Below are 23,379 nucleotides of genomic sequence, written 5' to 3' on the forward strand. Positions count from 1 at the left end.
TCCCCACCTCGTATAACACCCAAAACACCTCGAATCATAATAAGCAACCTCCCCGCCCCTCGGCCTCACCACAATCTCCGTATCCGGATAAAGCGTACAACTTCCCTGCACCTCCGCCGAAGCCGGCTCCTCAAAGCTAATAAGCTCACAGTTAAAAAGATCAAACTCTTTACACTTCTGCGCGCAATCATCCAGGTACAGACTCTCAAAAACTTGGCTTTGTCCTTCTTTGGGATCGCCGCGGACGTTGCAGTTTATGTCGGAGGGTGGTTCTGATATGAGCGTGTAGGCGGGACATGATGATGTTGTTGTGGGAGCTGAGGTCGTTGTGGTGGTGGGGGTTGGTTTGCAGTTGGATGCGGTTACGCTTGCTGCGAGGGTTGCGACGACGGCGATGGACTTTGTTGAAGGCATTTTGATGGCCTAGAGAATAAAGAAGTGAGGACGAAGGAATAGTGAGGTCGAAGGAAAGAATCAGGGGATATTCAGATTTAAGAACATTGATGCCCTGAGCTAGAGTCAATAGTGTGAGACTAAGAAGACGCCACTGTCGATAGTTCCATGGCGGGTAATTAAACAGCTGCATGGATCTGCATCTGAGATCTACCGTGCTTTGGGGCCAAGAAAACTCCAGATATTCATCTAAATAAAATGGATCAAGTGTATCTATCCACACAGTTGGATATTTCCTATCTCTTTGCTATATCTTGGGCTAAGACCATCAGCGATATCCTAATACTGCAACCTCCTCAACCCTCAGCAACGATGCTATCCCTCATTCTCCTTAAGCACCCTCACATCCACCAAATCTCGACCCCATCATCATCTTCAATCCTCTCCACAGCCCTGCGTGTAGCAGAGAAGCAGTGAGAAAAAGTGTTGCCCAAAAAAACAACGAGTTTTTCAACAGCTATAAACCGAAGAAAGGACGTCGAATGCATTCCGCACTCTTTCAAAAAAAGCAAAATCTGCAAGTATCGTCAGCGTAGTGGTATCTCATGTCACTGCGTCAATGTTAGTAGATCAAGTCACTGCATAGGTTAGTAGATCAGGTTCGAGCCGTGGTGAATAAATTTCGTCGTCCAATTCTAGGCCACTAGGCCGGTGCGTGAGCGCCAATGTAATCTGCGCCAGTCCCTCAGAAACAACAAGTCCCCCCCTTTCATCACGGCGTTACTATACACAAATGCAAGTTTGAACAAAAAAGAAATGCGAAGATCATGACGTCTTCCAAGCCACCCCAACTAAATACCCATAACCGGCAAAAAAGACACAAAAAAACTCCAGCATCAGATAATATGCACAACACCGACTGGGGGGTATCAATATGGGCTTTTGATCAGAAAGGAGGATCACGAAGAACAAGGTCCGATGTGCTTCTCATGTACGTGGCGGAGGAAATCTCGCTGCATTCTGAAGGAGGAGTAGTCGCCTTTGAGAATCACTTCGAGAATGGTGCCCTGGTTGGGATCACGGGCAATCTCGTCCATTCTGTCACGTAGGGAGTTGAAGGCGCCTTTGAAGCGGTCGAGGATGGCTACGGTGTTGGATGAACCGCCGGAGATGTCGTTGCCCGAGTTGTTGGGGTCGATGATGGAGAGGCGGTCGTAGTTCTTGTACGTAAGGCTTCGGACCTCGGACTAGGAAAGTCAGTAAAGAAAAGAAGAGCGAAGGAGAGGGGTTAAGACATACCTTTCGGATGTACCCAATTGGTCTGGTCAGAGAGATGGCGTTGGTGTCGTGGCGGAACTCGCGCCCGTAAAGGTGGAAAAACTCGAGAAGCATCTCACCGAGATGATGCTCGGGGATGAGGTTTCGACTCTGTACCTGTGGCATAAGCTGCAACATGCTGACAACCAGACAAATCACGGTGAAACCGCCAATTCCTCCATTCACAGGTTCATTCAGACCACGCATGAGCAGGAAATGTTTGATCACAGTCACCAGGATAGGCATGGCAGGATATTGGGCCTTCCACTCAAGGAACGTGTCGACAGCATTCACACCACCCAAGTTCTCAAACGACACATCAACCTTGAGACCAGTCTGCTTGTCAACGTACTTGACTAACGGAACTCTAGCGTGGGCAATAACCTCGATGGAGTGTTGGTCGGCTACGTGTTGGCTGGTGAGGAACTTCTGGAACTTGTACAGCCAGCTCTTTGCTGACAGGTATGTGGGTGGACCGCCTCGCATGAAGCTTGCGGAGCAGACGACTAGATCCATGTCTGCGGTGGGGAGGTAGAGGCCTGACATGAAGGAACCGAAGGGGTGGACCGAGGCGCTCGCGAAGTTCCTTCCGTCGCGTCGCATGGCCTTTCGAAGGTTCTCGACGAGGTTGTCACGGATTCGCTGTTCGAAATCGCGGGGTCTGACGTATTCGTAGAAGTCGATGATCTCCTTGTGTAATCTGTATACGTTAGTCTGAGTACAAAGGAAAAGCTTGGCCGATAATGCGGATCTATGACTGAGAAGTGGTAGAAAGGGCGTTGCACTTACCGGAATGGCATGTTCATAGTAGCAGAGTGATCGACAGTATCCCAAGGACATGGGTCCTCCGTTGCCTTCGGTTGCCAACTGGGCAAAAGCGCACCCTTCGACGGCTTCGTCGTAGCCTTCTTCAATTGTCCATAATCAGGAGGCTTAATCTCATCGTCCGCAGTTCGCTTTCGAGATCCAAGCGGATCATTTCTTCGCGCCGTATCCAGAGTCCCATTAGCAGGCGCTCGTGGCTTCTCAGGCAAACGCGCAGTCTCAGCTCTCGGTCCAGAGGGCGCGTTCGGAGGCGGTGGCGGGGGTGGTTCGCGCGGGGGAGGCGGCGGTGCTTCCTCTTCTTCTTCACTGCTCTCTTCGTCTTCTGTCAGGTCAAAGGAGATAAAGTCTTCGGCTTCGGTTGAAGCAGCTAGTTTCTCCGACTGGTCTTCCACGCGTGCTTTGCGGATCAGCTTGACCATGTCACGTTTCTTGCGGGTGCTCTCGTCGGGGCATGGGAGGGCAGTGTAGGGATCGGGATTTGACCACTTAGGTGCAGCATCACCAGATCCGTCTTCCCCAGTTTTGGCACGTTTCTTGGAAGGTCCTTCTGTTTCGGAGGATGAAGAAATGTCCATTTCAAGCTCATCGTCGTCGGATAAGTCATCGACATCGCGGTATTTGGCAGCACCTTCTTCTCCAAGTCGTTCTTCAGGCATATTTGCAGTCGCTCCAGATACCAAAGCGCGTTCGGACGGATGAGGCGGAGGTTGCCATTTCCTTCCTCCTCGACCCCGACCTCGGCCACCACGACCACCATCGCGACGCGGCCCTCTCCTATCAGACGGCCCACGATAATCACTCGGAAAATCAGGCATACCCGCCGGTTTATCTACACGAAAGGTAAAGTCGCCCTGCGGCACGCGCGGGCGGTATGAATCGGAGTGGCCATAATTATCGCGGGGCGGCGGTCGAGGAGGTAAGTCGTACCTGTCGCCGGGTCGATAGCTGTCGGCTTCGGGACGCAGAGGACGGTCATTTCTTTGGCGCGAGTCGGGACGCGAGTTGCGCGGCCTGTTGTTGCGCGGCGGCATTTTGTGTGGTTGGGGATGCAGATGGGATTTGTGTGTTGGATGAAACGATGATGTCGCGAAGGAAAAAAAGATCCTTCTTGCGCGAATGGTTGGCCCGCACTAGACCTAAACGAGGCAGAGGCGATCTCGGAATCGTTAGTCAGCATACTGCGTCACTGATTTTTGTGCTACCCTAGAAAGACATGAACGAAGGTGATTATCGGAAAAGCGTGTGTTATCGGTGATCAGTGATTAATATAATTTGCCGGTCTGTTTTATTGATATTCTGCAACTTGGGACATTTGTTTTTTTTGTGTAGTCTACGTATCTGCGTGTGTGTTTGTCTGTTTTGGAAGCTCAAGCCTTGTTTGCACCATCCGGGTCATAAGCCGACACTTCAATCTCACAGTACATGGTCGGAACACCAAGCTGCCTCACTCCAATCTGCGTCCAAATGACCCTGTGATTAGGCATCCACTTCTTGTAATTCTCCGCCATTCTCTGTCCGACTTCAGGTGTGATTTCCGTGTGGTACGAGTTCACCCTGAAGACCTGTTCCCAGCCCTTTCCACCAGCAGCCTTCAGCGCCTTGTCCACATTCTCGAAAGCCAAGTCAATTTGCTCAAGTTGAGTCTCTGCGAAGACGAGGTCGCCGTCTTTAATAAAGCAGCCGCCTGGGATTGTATGTTAGTGTTGGGGTGAGAAATTGGAGGGCGTGGTGGTTCACCTTGACCACTGAGCTGCAGTTGGTCGCCGACACGGACAGCTTGAGCGTAATTGAGGAAGTTTGTGAGAAACTCGCCGACGCCTTCGTATGTGTAATTCTTGAGTTGAGACATGTTTATGGATTGCTCTGAGTACTAGTCAACTGTTTAATGTTTGTCCTATGCCGGAATTGGTGGGTTGAGATGCTCAATTGATCGTGGCTGACTCTGCCATTTATATTCACGCTTTAACCTCAGTCGCATCATGCAGAGTAAGGCGTGCAGGATAATCTACATCCATCGAATCGAGCATAACGTTGTCATAACGTTGATATAACGTTGGCATAACGTTTTCTGGCTCCATATCTGAGTAAGATGCGCTCAGAGTCGGTCCAACAAGGATGGTGATCTTCGGCCTCCAACCTACAGCTGGTCTATTGGAATATCCACAGCTACTCGCCAAGACGGTGTAACAAAGAGGTGGGCATGACAAATGCAGTTGAAACGGAACCATTCAGCGCCCGACTCGGATAATAACCAATGCCAACGGACACTGAGTGATCTCCATGATTATTATGCTTAAATTATCTCGTCAGATCTTAGCCTCTTGGCTTCCGCTCCACCATTCATCAAGCTTCTACTCAACTCCATCCATCTACTGAGTCTATCTACTGAGTCTATCTACTGAGTCTTCTTATTCTTATTCCTCGCCTTTGCAGCCTCCAACTCAGCATTAACCTTCTCAATCGCCTCCCTCGCCCCATCCCACTTCTCCCTCTTCCCCTCCCCGTCAAACACCCTCCAAACAAACGGCGTAAAAACCCCATCCATTAACATCCTATACAGCGCGCGATCATTCCACCACAACTTCCATCCTTTCGATCCCAACCCGAGATGTTCATATACTTGTGACCCAGCTGCCCTATCAGCCCACGCAAGCCAGTCAGCCTGTCGCAGCCAACCAGGCACCACGCTGCCTCTGTTGGCAAGCTTACATATTGCCTCGTGGTGCTCATCTGTGGCGCGGTTCATCTCGTCAATTGATGGGAGGGCAGAGTTTCCTTTCCAGATTTGAGTGATGGCCATGGTGCAGAGATCGCTGATGGGGAATGCGCTTGTTGCGACGAGAACATTGCCCAGGAAGGCTAGTGAGTCCGGGTGATCGAGCGAAAACACGTTCTGGTATAATCGCGGGAGAGGTTTACCGCGAGATCCGATTGCTTCTGCCCATTTTGGCGTTGTGTTGCGCGTGGGATCGACGCTGGCGTCTAGGAGGCTGAAATCTGCCTTGTATCCGGTGCACCAGATGATCGCGTCAACATCCAGACGCGTTCCGTCGGTGAGCTCAATCTCTTTGGGTCCTGTAACGCGCTTTATCTTTGGGATGGAGGTGATGTCGCCTGATTCGAGCAGGGGAATGAGATTATCTGACACGACGGGCAGAGCGTGCAGTACGGAAGCTGCAGGAGAAAGACCCCATTCGGGCCTCATCTTGAACGCGTTGTCCTGCATTTTCTTGCAGATTGCATTGAAGATGATTTCGTATAGAAGAGGGAATCTACTCTCGAACATTGCCATAAAGGCCATTGTGCGCGCAGTGAGGGTGTGATCGAAAGGGATGCCATCGCGCTTTCGTGGGATCTGGGACAATAAGCATCGCGACTTATGTAATTGATCATGGGCGACTTACCACTATGACACCATGGCTGCGAGATAGCCATACTTTTTCGGCATGTCCACAAAGAGCTGCTGCAGTGTCTGCGCCCGTGTTCGAGACGCCGACAACAACCACGCGTTTGCCCTCGAAGAGTTCTGGTCTATCACCATCGTTAGTCAACCTACGAGCCAACAGAGATCATGATGGCACACCGTTTGAAAGCGCGCGAATGTAGAACCTCGCCTTCAAATTGCTCCACGCCCTCGACCTTTGGAATGTGAGGACGATTGTTTCCGCCTGTTGCCATAATGACCTTGTCGAAATATTCAGGCCCAGAGCCCTGGATGTCTACCACCCAGCGATTTCGCTCGACATCGCGTCGTACTTTCTCTACCGATACACCCAAGCGAAGCTTATCGCGAAAGTTGAAGTGGTCTACGTAGGACTCGACATACTCTTCCACTTTGGCGGACGGGCAATGGCTGGGCGTGGAATCTGGGTATGGGAAGTCTGTGAAGGCGGCCTGCAATAGTAAGTATCTCTGTGAAGACATACAGCAAATGAGATGGAGTAAGTACCCTTTGTTTGGAGATGTTGATGACGGTACCTCGGGCTTGTCAGCGACGCATCCTGTACGGCTTTGGGTTGTGTGCTTACTCGGTAAGACTGATGTCTTGTCTTGCTCGGTGTAATGCCAAAGACCTCCGACATACTCACTACGCTCAAACCCAGTGACGTCGAAACCGGCTTCGAGCAAATTTTTGACAGCGACAAGGCCGGCGATGCCTGGGTTGTGTCAGTGTCGTCCTTAATTGAGAAACCTGGAATACCCACCGAGGCCGATGACAGCCACCTTCTGAGGCTGCTTATCCATGTTTAGTTGGACTCCAGCACAACATTCTGGACGTAGATTGACAGCAGCGCCTCAGCTTATTATAAATATTCACTGTCATGGAACGCCCGGCATCATCTCAGCTGACAGGCAGTGACAGCACAGACCCATCAGGGTCGGCAGTCAGCAAGACGGAGCATTCCGGCCTAGCCTGGTAAACGTTGTACCTTGTCACAATTAACCTTAACAGCCGAACATCCGTTGGTGTTTTTGCGACAAGCGCCCGCTATGAACAAGGATGTCTGTGAGTTAATTCAAGTATCATCCCGATTTCCCAGAAGTAGATACGGATATCTCGTCTTGATTAAATGAAAGTGTAGTGAGGCAGTTTGAGCTTGTAAGGCGGAATTTATACCGCAAACACGCCACCAAGAGCTTGATGGCTTAGGATCTAATGCGCGATGCTGGAGAGAGATCAGATCGATTAGATAACATGTAATGTTCTTACTGGTCCAGAGCCGAGCTGAACGGTGAACTGTGCGCCATGAACCACGAGCCGGCCTGAAGTCGATCCGACGACCGACTTCGGATCATCAAGAGGGTCAGAGGTCTACATTGCATCAAGGTGTCAAGGAATGTTTCTTTACGCATTTCTGTTATAAGTATTATTCAATGGCAACTGCTTTACAATCTCTGATATAAAAAAGAAGATCTGTTTGGTGAAAATAAGCTCTCAACCACAAATCTCAACTGCCAAAAACACCTCTAACTAGTAACCAATCGCCCCATACACAAATGCTTTTCCCTTGATCCCGTCCATTTCATTTTGTCCGCAGTATAAAAACATGAGTCTAGAACAGACTTCCCTCTAGATTCTTTCCCTCAATTTGGTGAAACTTCCAATGACAAGTCCACGAGCCACCGTAATCGAAAATAGTGCAGCAATGACAATGCCGAGATAGAGGTACACGAGAGGCTTTGCGCCCGCTTTATCCAACATGACGCTGCTCAAGGGATTAGCGATGAGCAGCGCTAATCCTACAAGGATGTTGCTCGAGCCATAATATCTCGCATAATCCTTTGGATCGCATGTCTTGCCGACGCAGATTGGAGCCACAGTGTAGAAAGATCCCGAGAGGAGGCCCCAGAATGCTGCGAATGCGTAGAGAAGGGGGCGGCCATATGTGGTGAAAGGGATGAAAATGGCGGACTTGAGAAGAGCCATGAGGACCATTGTGCAGACCATTGTGTTCATGCCTCCGAGGCGGTCGCTTGAAAAGCCAATAATCAAGCGGCTGATGCATGAGGTGCCGCCTATGACCGAAAGAAGGATGAATCCGTCCGTGGCAGTGAAACCGACGGTGGCTGATATAGCTGGGAGCAGACCGGCTACACCACAGTTGACAAACTCCATCAAGAAGAGACTGAGGGACACAAAAATGAAGCTCTTGCTCTTCCATGCCGAGAGATTGAATACCGAGCCTGACACAAAGGGGTCAAAGCTATCGGTTCCCAGGACAAGGTTTTCGAAAGGCAGAAAACAGAGGAACCCTATACTTGTGCAGGAGGCAATGATTATCGCCACGATCCTCATGGACCAGACCCAACCAAAATGCTCAAATGTTGAGTGAAGAACAAGTGGAAAGACAAGTATCCCAAGAGAAGCTCCTGTGACAGCAAAACCCATAGCCAAACCTCGTCGGCGAACGAACAACTTCCCCACTACGCCAACAGCAACAGTGCAATTGATACCAGTGCCGATACTGCCAAAGACACCAAAGGCGAACATGAACTGCCAGTATGTCTTGCACTGCCCCATTATGAGAAAAGTGGAGGTTGAGAGAATACCGCCGACTGCACTTAGGAGTCGAGGGCCGTAGCGGTCGAGAAGCGAGCCGTAGAGGAAACTGGGGATGCAGGCGAGGAAGAGGTATACACCGAGGATCCAGCCGATTTGACTGTTGGTGTTGTTTTTGAGCTGGTTATCACTAAAGTACGACTGGAGTGTGCCGATGGAACCGCTGAAACCTGGGTTTTGTTAGTCAAATCTGCTAGGGAGAGAGAATGATTTGGGGATTTGTGAGACGTACCAGAGGAGCAAACTAGGAAGAGGAATGAGCCAGAGACACAGAGCCATACACGCCACTCTGACTCATGGTCAAAGACGAATGGTTCCGATCGGTGAGATAAAGGGCGAGTGGGTGAGGCCCCATTACGTGCGGGTTCATTGGTGTCCCGAACCTCGTGTGAAATATCAACATATGGGAAAGCGGTCTCAAAGTGGACTGAGGGGGGCTTTTCCAGATCAAACGAATCGGCGTTGTGTTGGCGGACCATTTTTGCGAATAATGTGTCGTGACAAGAATAAAATGGGTTGCATGTTTAAGTCCAAAAACTGGTCTCGCAGCTGGTATATATACATGTTTCCGTTCATCTTGAGTTTGGGAAGTGGAAGCTTGATAAATTCATCTTGAAGGCTTAAAGCTTATGAGCGAAAAAAATGGAAGTTTATACATTTTCTCTTCGTCCTGAGTGGGAGCCTGTGATATTGACTTTTAAATATCAAAACTGATCAGAATTTGCAGCGAGTAAAGTCTGAGATAAACGCATTTTTGAGTTAGAATTTTGCGCCCATTTCGTCTGATCTGGGAACCATCTCTTAATAATTACTCTAATCTTAGTCTTGATTAGTTGAATTCAGTAGAATATCATCATAAGGCGCATCTTTTGCCATTATTCTTGCCGTAATGGCTGTGAGGTCGACGCACTTTATTATGCGGGTCTGAGCTTGATTCCGTTGACTCATTGCGGCTTCTCACTCGAGATTCACGGTTGCTATCATAGGCACCCGTGGAAAGTTGTAGAGTAAGAAATGCACTCAGAGATGATGCTGGAAGTAACATACAAAATCATCTACAGATAATCAAGGCTATTGCAAGAGTAATAAAGCTTTTGCTCGTTTGGTGGAAGAAAACGCTCGTCGTATCAGACTGAGTTATTCGGCGATTAAGAAATGAGCTAGAAAGTTATTTTCTCTTCAATAATATCGTTTTTCTCAGTCATGTTAGAAGACAAAGTCCACTAAAAGAGGAAAGAAAACTCGGGACCTTGATACAAGGGTGACAAAAAGACTTAGGTAACTTGGTATAAGTTTAGGATGAGTCAAGTATAGACTTAGGATACCTTTTACTGAATCTTAGGATACCTTTTGCTGAGTTTATTTAATATCTTACACTAAGGTCTGGTGTTTTCTTGCTCCCTGAGGGTCGCAGGGTTGGTCCTAAACGCGAGTGAGTGGATGTCAAAGTTAAAACGAATCTGACGTTTTCAGAACTAACCAACCACCTGAATCTCACCATCCAACCAATCACATGACCCATCAAACCACTCAGCCCGGAAACTACGGCATCATGATTTTATTCGTCATCAACACCAAAACACCAACAAACATCATGACAAGCCCATAGTCACCGCCTCACGACATGCCACCTCTAAGCGAGACCATCCGAAATGGCATCTCCGACTCTTTGGCGCGCACCCAACTCTGGCTCAACACGCCCAACGGCCGTGGCGTTCTAAAATGCACTGTTGCCTACACCATCGCTAGCCTTGCCACCTTTGTACCATTTTTGGCGAATTTTCTGGGGAAGCCGGAGGGTAAGCATGTTGTTGCTACTATTACGGTTTATTTTCACCCTGCGAGGTCGGTGGGGTCGATGATTGAGGCTATTCTTATTGCTGTTGTTGCGGTTGCTTACGCGGAGACGGTTTCGCTGCTTTCTATGGTTACCTCTGTTTTCTTTGGGTCGACGATGCATTTGGTAACTCTATCGCACGTGTTGGTAGTCGTGGTTTTTATCGGCGGTGGCTTTGGGTTCATGGGCTGGGTGAAGCAGAGAATGTTGAACCCGCTCGTCAACGTCGGCAGCACCCTCGCGGCGCTTGCGATAATTGGCGTTGTGACCAAAGAAAGTCACGTAATGTCGAACGTTTTCTCCAATGAGAAGGTTCTGCAGGTCTTCAAAATGCTTGTTATGGGCATCACGACTACTACGGCGGTCAATCTGCTGCTCTGGCGAACGAGCGCCCGCACGTCACTGCGAGAAACGATGAATCGAGTTTCGATACCGTTGGGAGATATGTTATACATGATAACGAACAGTTTTCTCAGCGGATCTGAAGAAGGACTTGTGTCCGATGGATTTACGGCGGCATCAACACACTATGCGAAGTCCTATGCTCAGATGATGAAGGACATGAGAGAAGCCAAGTTCGAGCATTATTTTCTTGGGCATGAGGAGATTTACGAGCATGAAAGGACTGTTGCGAGGTCCATGGAGACCTTGGCGCAGGCTTTAGGTGGTTTGAGAAACGCGACAAACACTCAGCTTGAACAGCTCAAGCACCCAAAGCCGCTCAGCCCGAAGACATCGGGAACGGCTTCTCCGAATACGGCGCGGCAGCTGTTTGAGCAGTTCAACGAGTCGATCACGATGTCTATGACAGGGGTACGCCAGAATCTCTGCAGGATTCTTCATGAGCCTCAGTTTGGACAGCCTCCCAGCTACGAGATCAACGTAGATGAAGATCTGAGGCGCAACTTGATGGATTCGTTGAGCACTTTTGACACAGCCAGATCAGATGCTTTACAAGGACTCTACGATAGAATCGAACAAATGGCCTCATCCCATGAATCAACACGCGCAAATCTCGAAGAAGTCGCCGCCGCATGCGGTCACTTCACCTTCAGTCTTCAATCTTTCGGCGAAGATGTTCTTCAGTACCTAGATGTTCTAGACGATCTCGAGTATGTGATTATACGTAAGAGCCGAAGTTGGAGATGGCTGCTCTGGTGGAAGAGTAGCTCAGAGGAAGACCGGAATAAAGCGATCAGGCTGTTCGAGTCTGCGGAGGCTGATACGTTGATGCGGACGAGGCAGAGGTCTGTTAGTGTACCTGATGGTCCAGCTGCCGTTCCTGCCCCGGTAGACTTGAGGACATGGTATAATGCACCTGATCTGAACAAGATACTGGCTTGGTTCTGGAGAAACATCTCTGCGCTTTTTAAGAAAATGGCGCGGGACGATAGTGAGTTCCCCTTCTTTAGGGAATAAGAAATCATCAGACCTTGATATCAAAATGGACTCAGCAAAAGGTATCCTAAGCTTAGGATAAGATTATCCTAAACTTATCCTGAACTTATACTAAGTTACCTAAGTCTTTAGGATCAAGGTCTCGAGCTTTCTTCTCTCCCCTAGCCCTTATTCTCAACCCCCCGCTTGCTAACTTCAAGCAGTTCAGTTCGGCCTCAAAGTCGGTATCGGCGCCGCTCTGTGGGCAATGCTCGCGTTTCTCGAAGAAACAAGAGAGCTATACACCGAATGGCGTGGCGAGTGGGGTCTTCTGTCCTTCATAATCGTGTGCAGTTTCACAATGGGAGCTGCAAACACTGTCAGCCTTGCTCGTTTCATCGGCACACTATTTGGTGCTTTGTTCTCTGTGATCAACTGGAAGATAAGCCATGGTTACGCCTTGGCATTGATTCCTCTTGGCTGGTTGACGAGTTTCATCAACTTTTATCTTGTCATTCAGCATGGCAAGGCTTCTTTGGGGAGGATTAGTCTTCTAGCGTACAATGTTTCTACACTATACGCTTACAGGGTCAAGAGGAAAGCAGATGGGAATGATACGACTGAAGATGGGCAGTTTAGTCAACCTGATATTATGGAGATTGCCAAACGCCGAGCCATCGCTGTTACAGCAGGTATCATTTGGGGTCTGGTCGTTTGCCGAGTTATATGGCCCATCTCCGCCCGCCGGAAGTTCAAAGAGAGCTTGTCTGTTCTTCATCTACAGATGGGTCTTATCTGGAAGCGAGGGCCTCTCACTGTTCTGTTTCGCAGCGAGGGTTCTCAAAGTTATCTCAAGTCAGGGGAACAAGCTGCCTTGCAAAGGTATGCTGCAAACCTGGATAGCTTGAGACTAGCCGCCGCTTCAGAGTTCGAGTTACGAGGCCCATTTCCTATGGAAGTCTACGGCCGCGTCCTGAAAAGCACTATGCGTATCCTCGACGGCTTCTACAACATGAGCCTCGTTGCTTGTCGAAAAGGTCATCTCACAGAAGGTGAGAGGGCATTGCTTGAGTATACAGCTCGCGAGCGCGCTATTCTGTGCGATCACATCTGTCAAGCTTTTCAGGTGGTTGCCAGTTCAACGATGCTGGAATATCCTTTCGCCGATGCTACACCGAGCATTGTATCGGCACGTGAGAACTTGTTGAGCAAGATCTTTGAGTTCAGAAAGGAACATCCTCGAAGATTGATCAACGAGGGTGGTGAGAGCAGTGAATCAAGTCAGCTACTTGTTGAGGAGAAAGACTATGCACTGCTTTATGCGTATGCTCTTGTCACTGGACAGGTTGTAGGTGAACTACGGTTGATTGGAAAGGAGATAGGGAGTCTTTTCGGTGTTTTGGATGAGGATACCCGGCTGTTGCAATAACAGAGACAGAACTTCATATTAGTATCCATTCAATGATGCTAGCATTTTATTTGCATATCTTTCCAAATTTCACAAATACTTCATATCGCAAAGACGATCTATTCCCATACAGACACTCCCATTCTGCTGTATATCTGTCAAAACCCTAACATGAACATCTAAGCAAATCTAAACCCAAAACACAAACATAGACCCGAGAGCAAATCTAACACATCAGGGGACCTTTACATGTACCTCCACACCGAAGTCAAGCCACAAGTACACAGCAACGTCCAAACCTCAACGCTTCAAGGGAGCCACTCACAGAAGAGCTCGGGAAAATGGAAGGTTAACCAAATACCCAATCTGCCACAAAGTTCGAACTGGTCTGAGGAATGAAAATACTCAGCGAAGCTCATGACATGTAGCTCTCTATGTTGGAGGTTTTTCAGCATACAGCGAAAGAATGCATCTTCAATTGGAAGTCCACTGCGAGGCAAAATAGCAATATCAGTGCAGTAGTCTTCCACATCATTTGATCTCTTGATCAGAGTGAGGCTACCGTCAGGTAGCTCCTTTTTGATTCGCTCAAGGACCTCGTGAGATCTCTCCCATGGATTGGGAAACACGAGACTATTAGGGGGAATCAAGATATCCCTAACAAGAATGCTGGATGAACTCATAGTAAGAACGTCAAGGAATCCGTCAAGAAGGGTGAGGTCGATAAGGCCTTCCTGCTCAAGTTGCCGGTATTCGTCAGACAATGATTCTTCCCAAGACCAAATGTGCACAGTATGTCCGTATCGAGTAGCGCATTCTACTGCAGGTCTCATGTCGCTGTCACCAGAAACAACAGCGAAAATAGCAGGATTTCCCGCGGCATTGGATTCGAGAGCCTGCACTGACATGTCGCTGACAAGAGAAGTATCAACCTTTTTCTCTTTTCGATTGACCAGCCGAGAAAAAGTCGTGACATTCCAAGTGTGAAGCTGCAGATCTTGATATACAAGGCTATGCTCAATGTTAGATCCATAAACCATGAAGTTTACCTTTTCGTCCACGCTCATCCCAGAGTGTTTGCGGATGATGCCCTTGAGCACGCGGACATCGTAATGCCAGTTGAGATTAGGTTGAGGAAGAGAAAAACGACGCTTGCTGGCATTATCACCATTGATACGGAAGTTGGACTCGTCGAGGTAGATAAAAAACCGGGCATTTGGGTCAGGTGGGGTGCCAGAATGGCAAGCAATCTGAGATTCTGCCATGCTTCTCAAACTGAGAGAAACACAAGATTGCTGTGAAAGGAATAAAGATGAATTGGTATCACAGAATAGAGTACGAAAACATATGATAGAACCACAGTGATGAGTGAGAAAAGTTCAAGATGAATCGCATGGAAGAGGTTGTCATGAGAGCGCATTTATAGTTATCTCAAGAAATGGTGAATGACCATTATGAACTTGGTTCATGGTCTCGACGTGAATCTTTTAGTTCTTGGCGAAACGAGTGACTGCTCATTTCTCATAAGTTCGCGTAAGGCTCTTTGTTATAAGTTGTGGCAGAGCCTGCATGATATGTGACTGCGACAAAGAATATTGGACTTTAACAAGAACTGCATATTAGACATGCTTCCTAATTCTCTCCATTCAATTCGCCAGTACTAAGCACCTTGTCACTTCACCGACTTCTGATAGTGAAGGAATCTGCTGGTTCTTTGTCAAAAAGACCACTAAGAAACTGATGAGCAGCAGAGCGATCATTCTTGAGTCGTGAATGCGGTATTCTGAAACGATTCTTGTTGTTTTAGGCCATTTTCTTTGTTCATATACTGCATTCATGAGATGAGGCACATATGCTCCTCCGCAAGAGCACTAAAGTTGACGGGTACCCAGATTGTTACCGAGAACTGAATTATCATCCAGCATGAACAACGTAACTAAGTATAGTAGTCGTCATTCCATGCAGTTACTCAGTCTCAGTCCCCGCGGCATATACGTTAATTACGATCTTTATCTTCTGGTGAGAGTGCCAAAGTAAATATTGGCTTGAACACTTCCGGCTTCTGCACCAGCCCAAGATTATAGCTATTGGAACTATGCAGCTGATTGCTGGACGTGAGATTAAACTCAGCGTTGTTATTACGCGCTATAAGGATATCGCGTTTACTAATTTTGACTTACCAGAATCAAAAGAAATTTAAATAACTTAATATAAACTCTAAGTTCTGTTCGCTGATTTAAGTTCTCAGCCACAAGTCTCAACCACAAATAACACAAACAGGAGTCGGCCACGTTATGTAATAACCCCTCGGTATATATAAGCCCTTTCTTTGTCCGTTTATTATTTTGACTCTTACACCACCACTTTCACAAAAGATGACGGACTGGATACCTCCACTTTTGCGTCGCCGCACCCCATGGTTCCGTCGTTACAACGCGAACGTCCCCGACCTACAAGAGGATCAAGAGTTTCTTCTCGCTAGATCCGAATCAAATCATTCCCAGGATGCGACAAGCAGCACAGGCGGGCTCCATTCTCGAAAGACATCACTCCCGGGTCAGACACTAGATTCACAAGACGATGCCGCTACTCATGGCGTTACGCAGCCATGTGGCGATGGTCCTACTTCTCTTCAGTATTGTAGACCCTGCAAAATAGCTAGAGCTGCTCCTGGATATGCTGAGCGCGTTGCTAGGCTGATGGATCACTTGTATTGTGCGGCATGCAAATGCGAACACCCCGCAATCCTTTTTTCTCTGTCCTCTCGCCAGAAGCTATTACCGTCCAGAACCTGTATTGCGCATGAAGGATATTTGCGTATTTGTTCTCATTTGAAACTCTCATTGGAAGATATTGGTTCTTTGCGCACTGGAGGAGAATCAGTAGATCTCGAATGCAAAGAAGAGTCATGCCCATGCCCCGGCGCCAAGATCCAGTATGTCCTTCTCAACGACTCGCCTATATATGACTTTGTTGTGGTTAGGTGGACCGCAGCACTAGACTGTCCGACCTCGAGCAGCTCCTTCATGCAACAATGCATAGCCAAAACAAGACAACGACATGCACTATATTCGTCAGCATTTTGTCCAGCATTTCAGACCACTCCTGATCGCCTATTTCAACCAGATCAATTCAAAGACTTTGCATGGCCCGCAGAGCCACCACGGCTCAAGTGTATCTGCGATTGTGGATTTAATGTTCACTACGATCAAGAAAGAAACATGGTCGACGCCAGTTGCCTCTTTGAGTTGCCGGTCAGTCGAGAGAATCCCAGGCCATCACGCTGGATTGAGAAGTTAGACCCAAGCAGTTACGGCCACTTCGAGGACCCTGAGACTCAGAATATTACCTGGTGTAACGATCGCTATTGTATGACGACACGCGAATTAGTGAGGTACTATACTATTAGTACATACCCTGAAGGGGACTTCTCCCCCGAAAAGTTAGGAGAAACACTGGGATATTTGGACAAGGAAGTGAAAGAAAAGATCGAAAGGGAGGCAAGAGTTTAAGACTACCTGCCAGCTCGACATCTGGATACGATTCTACAAGATAAATATATGCTTAGTATCATGTTTGCACGAGTGAATATCAATCTAGAGAATGTTGATGGCCCTGTCAGCGAAGATGCCAAAGCAAAGATCGCCATGGGCTAAGGTTGGCCGACTGTGGAGAAATACCCCAGATTTCCCACGTTCTATCGGGCCGTTTTCCTGATGACCAGTAACACCGGGATATGTCCTGTAAAGAAAAGGTCTCGGCTTGGCGACCAGTTCGACAAAGAATGTTAAGAACCCTGCCTCGATTCAGCCAACGTTGGGCGTCAGCACCGATAAATTGATGTATTTCAAGATATGATCGGTCAAGAATGACCAGAATAGGCAGTTTTGAACACCTCCAGGTCCTCATCTACCGGTCGACTGTTCTCTCCCCCGCAATTTCTCAAATAATTCCCTCGACGTTCCAAATCAGCGGTTCTTTAAGCACTCCATCGAATGTGGGGTCAAACCCTGTTCATGACGTCTAGTCCGGGGATAGTGCTTAAACTTGAAGAATCAAGCAAGTCCCTAGCATCTAATCTTAACGAAGTTACCCCATCCAGCAACTCTAACCACTCAAGGTCCAAATGCCATGATTTATCACCAGTTCCTGATCGGCAGTCTATAAAGACAACAACCTCCTCACAATGGACTTGACCGCTTCAGCAGCGCTGAATTACACCATGCCCAACATGTTTTCCCAACTCGTCGGCGCTTTCGCCCTCTTCACTGCACTCCCCTTTGCACAGACTGCACCAAGTCATGACAAGCAATGCTCGACTGCGCGCACGGAGCACAAGCGCAGATTGTTTGTGCTCACGGATATAAGCAATGAGCCTGATGATCAAATGAGTCTTGTTCGGCTGCTGACGTACGCCAATGAGATTGATATCCAGGGCATTTCTGTGACGACTTCGACGTGGATGCCTGATAAGATCGACTATGAGTCTGTAGTGGGTGTTTTGGATGGTTATAAGAAGGTTGTGAATAACCTCAATGCCAATGTTCCATCTTACGCGCCTTATCCCTCGTACAAGTATCTTCTTGACAGAGTTCACAAGGGTCATCCTGTTTATGGACGAAAATCACTCAATATGAGTTTGAGTGACGGTGCGAAAGCGCTTGTTAAAGTTGCTGACAAGGCGAGCGTCGGCGATCCTCTGACTGTTTCTGTTTGGGGTGGATCTGCGATTTTGGCTGAAGCTCTTCAGCATGTTTCTCGCACTCGAAGTGAAGACGCTGTTGACGCTTTCGTCGAGAAGCTTCGCGTTTACGCTATCTCTGATCAAGACGATACCGGTATCTGGATCCGTCTTCGCTACCCTCAACTCTTCTACGTGGTATCTCTGCACGGCTTCAGCGAGTATACCGTTGCAGCATGGAACGGTATCTCAGGCGAAGAATACCGAAACTTTGATCATGGCGGCCCAGATTCCAGCATTGTCTCTAATGACTGGCTCGAGAAGAACATTCGACTTGGTCCTCTGGGATCCCATTACCTGAACTGGTCTTTCATCATGGAAGGCGACACACCCGCTTTTCTACCTCTCGTCCAGAACGGTCTTGGTGATGTTAACCACCCGGAGTGGGGCAGCTGGGGCGGTCGCTATACCCTCCTGGACCATACAAACCAGTCGCGAGTCTACGCTGATACGAGTGACTACGTCGTCGGTGCCAACGGAAAGGCATTCACCAGCAAGTTCGCAACTATCTGGCGATGGCGTAAGGATTATCAGTTCGACTTTGCTGCTCGTATGAAGTGGACTGTCAACTCCAAGTACTCCGAGAACAACCATCAACCCGTTGCCATCGTCAATGGCTCTTGTGGTACTGCCCCGTTGAAACTCAAGTATAAACCTGGCAGCAGTATTGTTCTTGATGCATCAAACAGTTGGGATCCCGATGGTGATGACCTGACGTACGATTGGTTCCACTACCGCGAGCCTGGTGGCGCTTACGGACGAGGCTTGGAAGGCTTTGACCCTTCGCTGAAGATGAAGCCAGTCTTGACACCCAAGAGCCCGAATGTCAATATCACAAGCATCAAGGATAATAGAAGTATCGTCAAGCTAGAGACAGCCAAAAGCCTGAACGATGTGAGTCATCTCTATAAGACGAAGTGAACATATGCTGATTTTGTTTTAGACAATGCATATTATTCTTGCTCTCCGGGATACGACAGAGAAGCCACTGGCTACCTACAGGCGCATCATTCTCGAGACTAAATAGTCTATACGAATGACGAGTATCATATAGTAATACATAAAAGCATTCCATTCTGCCTTATATTCTATAGTGAACGAGATTCCGTCAGCTCTCTTATGACCGTTGTCAAAATCAGTTGGCATTTTCTTGGAAGCAAACTCCTTCCAAACATACCCCAATCAATAGAGCCTGGGAAGTATGGTCATCAAGACAGCTATTTTGACAATGCCCCTTGTATCTGAGTAGCCCCGGAGATCCCACCGGGCAGCCCACCGTCATAGAAACATCAAATACCGCACCCATGTCGACACCTGCACCACAATCCAGTGAAGAAAAGGCATACGGGTAATGAAATTCCGGTAAGGTAACATCTCGTCCATCCTGGATCATGGTCATTCAGAAGTGAGGCCTTTGTGCACCATAGTCAATGTCACGATACTCTCCTACTTATCTAGGATATAATCATAGCCGTTTAGCCTTTATAATTCTTATAACCAGACTCTTAGGTATTCGTGCGCTTGAGTTTATGAATAACCTTATTTACTATATGAATAGAATATTCGCGCGCTTCGTGGCTATCAACTCCACTTCCATCCTTTTATCCAGACGATGATGCATGCTGAGATGATGCATATATCCGTCGTAGGGCGGCTGTCAACGAGGTAGACAAACATTAGCTCGGGCAGTGAAGATCATCAAACACTCTAAGACTGTTCATTGATGCGCTTCGCTTTACCCCACCAACCTTAACCCCAGGTTCAGCATGCCGACCCTGGTTACCAGCTAATATAAATATCAGACCATAGTTAATGGAGTACTAAGAGTTCAAGTATAAGCAAATACTTTCCTGCAATTCGTGGTTTTATAAATATGGGCTTCTGTTCTTGTTTATGGAGTCTGCATCTTCATCAACACCAATTCTTCGCCTGCTTAACTCTTCAAGATAATAATCTTTTCCCTATTCTTGGCCGCAGCTGCGGTCTTTCAGCTGCCAGTCGCTGCTAAGACTTTCAATCAGCCTCCTATCTTCCAAGACTTGCCAGACATCAACTTAATCCGTATTAACAATATATACTACTACTCCGCCTCAACCTTCCACTACTCCCCCGGCGCCCCTATCCTACGCTCCTATAACCTAGTCAACTAGGAATATCTCTCTCATTCCCTCCCATCTTTTGACTTCAACGATCCTAAGTTCAACTTGACAAAAGGAAAGGCATAAAACGGCGGAGTGTACGCTTCTTCTCTTCAGTATCACAAGACGCAGAAGAAGTTCTACTGGCTCAGCTGCATCCAGAAGAATGGAAAGACCTACGTTTATACAGCGCCGAAGATTGAAGGGACGTGGACGAAGGCTTCGACTATCTCGAATTATTGCTTGTACGATGCTGGCCTTCTCATCGATGATGATGACAGTATCTACGTCTCCTCTGGGCAATGGACACCCAATGGTGCTAAGTCTCAGACATGGATCTCTAAACTCGACAAAAACTTACAAGTTGAAAAACAAGAGACTGTCTTCAAGTCCAACCAAGAGCTCGGCTACATCGAAGGTTCTCGGTTCTACAAGATCAACGGCACCTACTTCCTTTGGCTGACGAACCCTGGCGTTAGTAGAGGCCAAATCATTGTCAAATCCAGCGGTGATGTTTAGGGCCCTTATGATTCATGGCATCGTGTTCTCAAAAATAACGGAAAACCTATCAAAGGCAGTGGGTCGCCTCATCAAGGTGCCTTCGTCGAGACACCAGAAGGGGATTATTAGTACATGGCTTTCGTAGAGCTCGGAACAAGCGGAAGGTTTCCTGTTCTTGCACCATTGAAATAGGATAAGAATAGCTGGCCTAACGTTGAGCTAGACGGCAACGGTAATTGGAAGAGTTCTTACGATTATCCACTACCAAGGCGTAATGTTGAACCTGTTGAAGGGACATTTGAGTTCAAGGACTCCAAGCTCCCGCCTCGTTTTGAGTGGAACCATGACCCAAACAATGCCAAATGGACCACTTGAGCTGATGGTCTGGTGTTACATACAGCTACTATCACCGACGACTTCTTTTCCGCTCAGAATACACTGACACACCGTATTCTTAGCCCGCAGTCTAACGTCACCATTGAGCTTAACTACTCCTCCATGGTAGATGGAGACCGCGCGGGATTGGTTTCGCTGCGATATGATGCTGGCTGGATCGGTATCGCCAAAGACGGTAGTTCAATAACACTGCAGATAGTTGACAATGCTGCAATAGACCCTGACAACAGCTTCGTTACTACCTCCAAAGGAAACCTCATCGCAAGCAAGTCTATCTCTGGTAGCAAGATCTGGCTGCGCTACCAAATCTCTACAGTTTCTCCGAATCGTTCAACTTTCTTGTATAGTACAGATCGCAAGACCTTTGTGAAGTTTGGACAGGACCATATTACCAAGCAGGGAGGGGTTTAGTTCACTGGTACTCGACATAGTATCTTTAACTTTGCGACCAAGAAGAGTGGAGGACATGTTATTGTCAAGAAATTTGACATTCGTCTTAGCTAGATACTGGAAACCGATTAGTGATTCCTGTCTTTATTGCTTTTAGACGGTATCGGGCAGATGCAGGTGGAGAGAAGAAGACCTAAAGACAGCTAAGGACATTGATCAATAAAACGACTGGATAGTACATGGAATAAACTGCCGAGTTGGTATAATGCTGAAATTCACCTGAAACCACACATGTGTGGTATGTAAGGAGCCTCAACGTATCAGAGTGTTGAATTATCAAGAACAAGAATTGCCATTGTCCTGAGAAGCAGTTCTGCTCCACTTAAGGACGAAACAACCAGTTCTCAGCTCCAAGGGTACATCGAGATTCTCTTCATTGACCGATTTAGAATTTGGATATTTCAGCTAGTTAGGGAAATGGAATTTGTTCGTCAAGCCCCGACACGCTCAGCACGCCCGTAGCCGCTGATGTAGCTATAGAAAGTGTGACAAGTCGATGTTAGTTACAGCACGCCCAATTTGGCTGTGTTTATGTGTTGGTCCACGGCCAGGATTCATGCTTCAGCCCCTGTATTATGTCTACCTCTGGGACGTGTTATAACTTCTTCCTCTGGGATGTGTTATAACTTCTTCCAGCGTAACGTCTTGGGACGCCTTCTAGCCAATGTGTACTGGCGAACGGCGAACTATATCTCAGTGTCTCATGCAGACTACCGGAGAACGCCGGATATCGAAAAGCTGCGACCTAGGCCATACAGCGATGGGTAAGATGCTAGAATCCCAAGATACCTATTGTCCTTGTTTGACTGACATTTCTTGCTGACAGAGTTTTCTGGGGATCTGGTGGTATCGACATCACGACCGCTTCCGACTTTTGAGAGACGTTCCACAATGGCGATGTTACTATTCATTCGACTGAGATGGATAGTCTTTCCCATGAGGGTCTCGTGAACTTGAAGAGCGAACACTGCATCGCAGGCGATATCGTGATTCACTGCACGGGATTTGACAAGGGGGACGATGAATTCGAACCTAGTCTTAGATGTGAGCTCGGTCTGGAGTATGACCCCAAAGAGTTCTCCAGATGGATAATGCTCGATGAGAAAGCTGATAGGACTGTGGATGATCTCCTACCATACCTTCGTGATGCGCCAAGCCAATACGGCGACTGCAACGTAACCAAGAGAACGAGGCACGGCCCTAATAGGCATTACCGCCGTCTGGTGGTACCTGAGCTGGCAGTACAGGGCGATCGATCGATATTATTCCCCGAACACATCCATTCCGTATTCACGCCACTGGCAGCTGAGCTCCAAGCACTCTGGGGTGTTTCATAGATGCTCGGATGGCGAGACCTACCGGCAAGAGAAGAGATGGAGGTCGAGGCTGGAAACCTCAATGCGTGCACAAGAAAGAGGTACCTTGAGCAAGGCAAGAAACATTCGTATTTCATATACGACTACATTGCTGTAAGAGAATTCAGGGTGCATGTATGTGTCACTTCATCTTACTGACTGTGAGTAGTACATCGACACACCGATGAAGGACCTGGGACTTAACCCGTTCCGCAAGAGCAACGTTTTCAAAGAATGGTTTGTGAGATATAAGCCAAGTGACTACAAAACTATCCTAGACGAGTACCTGAGCCTTCGACGTCATCGACAGGAGATTGAGGGTGCAAAGGGGGAGAACGGAAAGGCTGCGTAGAAAATATGCTGTGAAACACAATGAGTCACATTCGGATTGTGTTTGGGTACTAGTTTCTCTGAGATTAAACACGATAATTGCATTCTCTGTTTGTGAACATTAGCCGCCACGATCATAACAATGCTAAGCAGTGTAGCTCCCATTGAGTTCTGAGAACTCCTATTCATCCTCTAAGCTTGTTGCATTGTGGTCACTCCTCCATTCCATCCAGCAAAGTCTTGAGCTCAC

The 23,379-nt window shown here is 47.8% G+C and overlaps 7 protein-coding genes across 7 annotated transcripts; 2 read left to right on the plus strand and 5 right to left on the minus strand.

Annotated features, from left to right (window-relative positions):
* FTJAE_8329 (transmembrane transporter Liz1p) lies at positions 1-414 on the minus strand (the record flags this gene model as incomplete). Its single annotated transcript, XM_037355133.1, has 1 exon — positions 99-414. A coding segment is annotated over one exon (316 nt), but the record flags the coding sequence as incomplete, so codon positions are not given.
* A 938-nt stretch (positions 415-1,352) lies between these two features.
* FTJAE_8330 (DNA polymerase sigma subunit) lies at positions 1,353-3,566 on the minus strand (the record flags this gene model as incomplete). Its single annotated transcript, XM_037355135.1, has 3 exons — positions 1,353-1,640; positions 1,693-2,410; positions 2,500-3,566. The coding sequence occupies 3 exons, from the start codon at positions 3,564-3,566 to the stop codon at positions 1,353-1,355; spliced, it is 2,073 nt and encodes a 690-aa protein (XP_037204546.1).
* Positions 3,567-3,902: 336 nt separating this feature from the next.
* Positions 3,903-6,780, minus strand: FTJAE_8331 (flavin depend monooxygenase; the record flags this gene model as incomplete). The annotated part of the gene is made up of 7 exons (XM_037355136.1): positions 3,903-4,219; positions 4,273-4,405; positions 5,156-5,890; positions 5,940-6,066; positions 6,119-6,429; positions 6,514-6,692; positions 6,741-6,780. 7 exons carry the CDS (start codon positions 6,778-6,780, stop codon positions 3,903-3,905), a joined length of 1,842 nt encoding a protein of 613 aa, XP_037204547.1.
* Positions 6,781-7,606: 826 nt separating this feature from the next.
* On the minus strand, positions 7,607-9,075 carry FTJAE_8332 (monocarboxylate transporter 2; the record flags this gene model as incomplete). Its single annotated transcript, XM_037355137.1, has 2 exons — positions 7,607-8,766; positions 8,829-9,075. The coding sequence occupies 2 exons, from the start codon at positions 9,073-9,075 to the stop codon at positions 7,607-7,609; spliced, it is 1,407 nt and encodes a 468-aa protein (XP_037204548.1).
* Positions 9,076-10,220: 1,145 nt separating this feature from the next.
* On the plus strand, positions 10,221-13,239 carry FTJAE_8333 (BRE4-like protein; the record flags this gene model as incomplete). The annotated part of the gene is made up of 2 exons (XM_037355138.1): positions 10,221-11,826; positions 12,035-13,239. The coding sequence occupies 2 exons, from the start codon at positions 10,221-10,223 to the stop codon at positions 13,237-13,239; spliced, it is 2,811 nt and encodes a 936-aa protein (XP_037204549.1).
* Positions 13,240-13,526: 287 nt separating this feature from the next.
* Positions 13,527-14,483, minus strand: FTJAE_8334 (uncharacterized protein; the record flags this gene model as incomplete). The annotated part of the gene is made up of 1 exon (XM_037355139.1): positions 13,527-14,483. One exon carries the CDS (start codon positions 14,481-14,483, stop codon positions 13,527-13,529), a length of 957 nt encoding a protein of 318 aa, XP_037204550.1.
* Positions 14,484-17,404: 2,921 nt separating this feature from the next.
* On the plus strand, positions 17,405-23,151 carry FTJAE_8335 (uncharacterized protein; the record flags this gene model as incomplete). Its single annotated transcript, XM_037355140.1, has 8 exons — positions 17,405-18,853; positions 20,215-20,571; positions 20,617-20,726; positions 21,057-21,399; positions 22,081-22,208; positions 22,373-22,670; positions 22,782-22,913; positions 22,969-23,151. The coding sequence occupies 8 exons, from the start codon at positions 17,405-17,407 to the stop codon at positions 23,149-23,151; spliced, it is 3,000 nt and encodes a 999-aa protein (XP_037204551.1).
* Positions 23,152-23,379: the final 228 nt, after the last annotated feature.

The sequence above is a fragment of the Fusarium tjaetaba genome (genome assembly GCF_013396195.1).
Source record: "Fusarium tjaetaba strain NRRL 66243 chromosome Unknown NRRL66243_c0000179, whole genome shotgun sequence".
Taxonomy (NCBI): Eukaryota; Fungi; Ascomycota; class Sordariomycetes; order Hypocreales; family Nectriaceae; genus Fusarium; species Fusarium tjaetaba.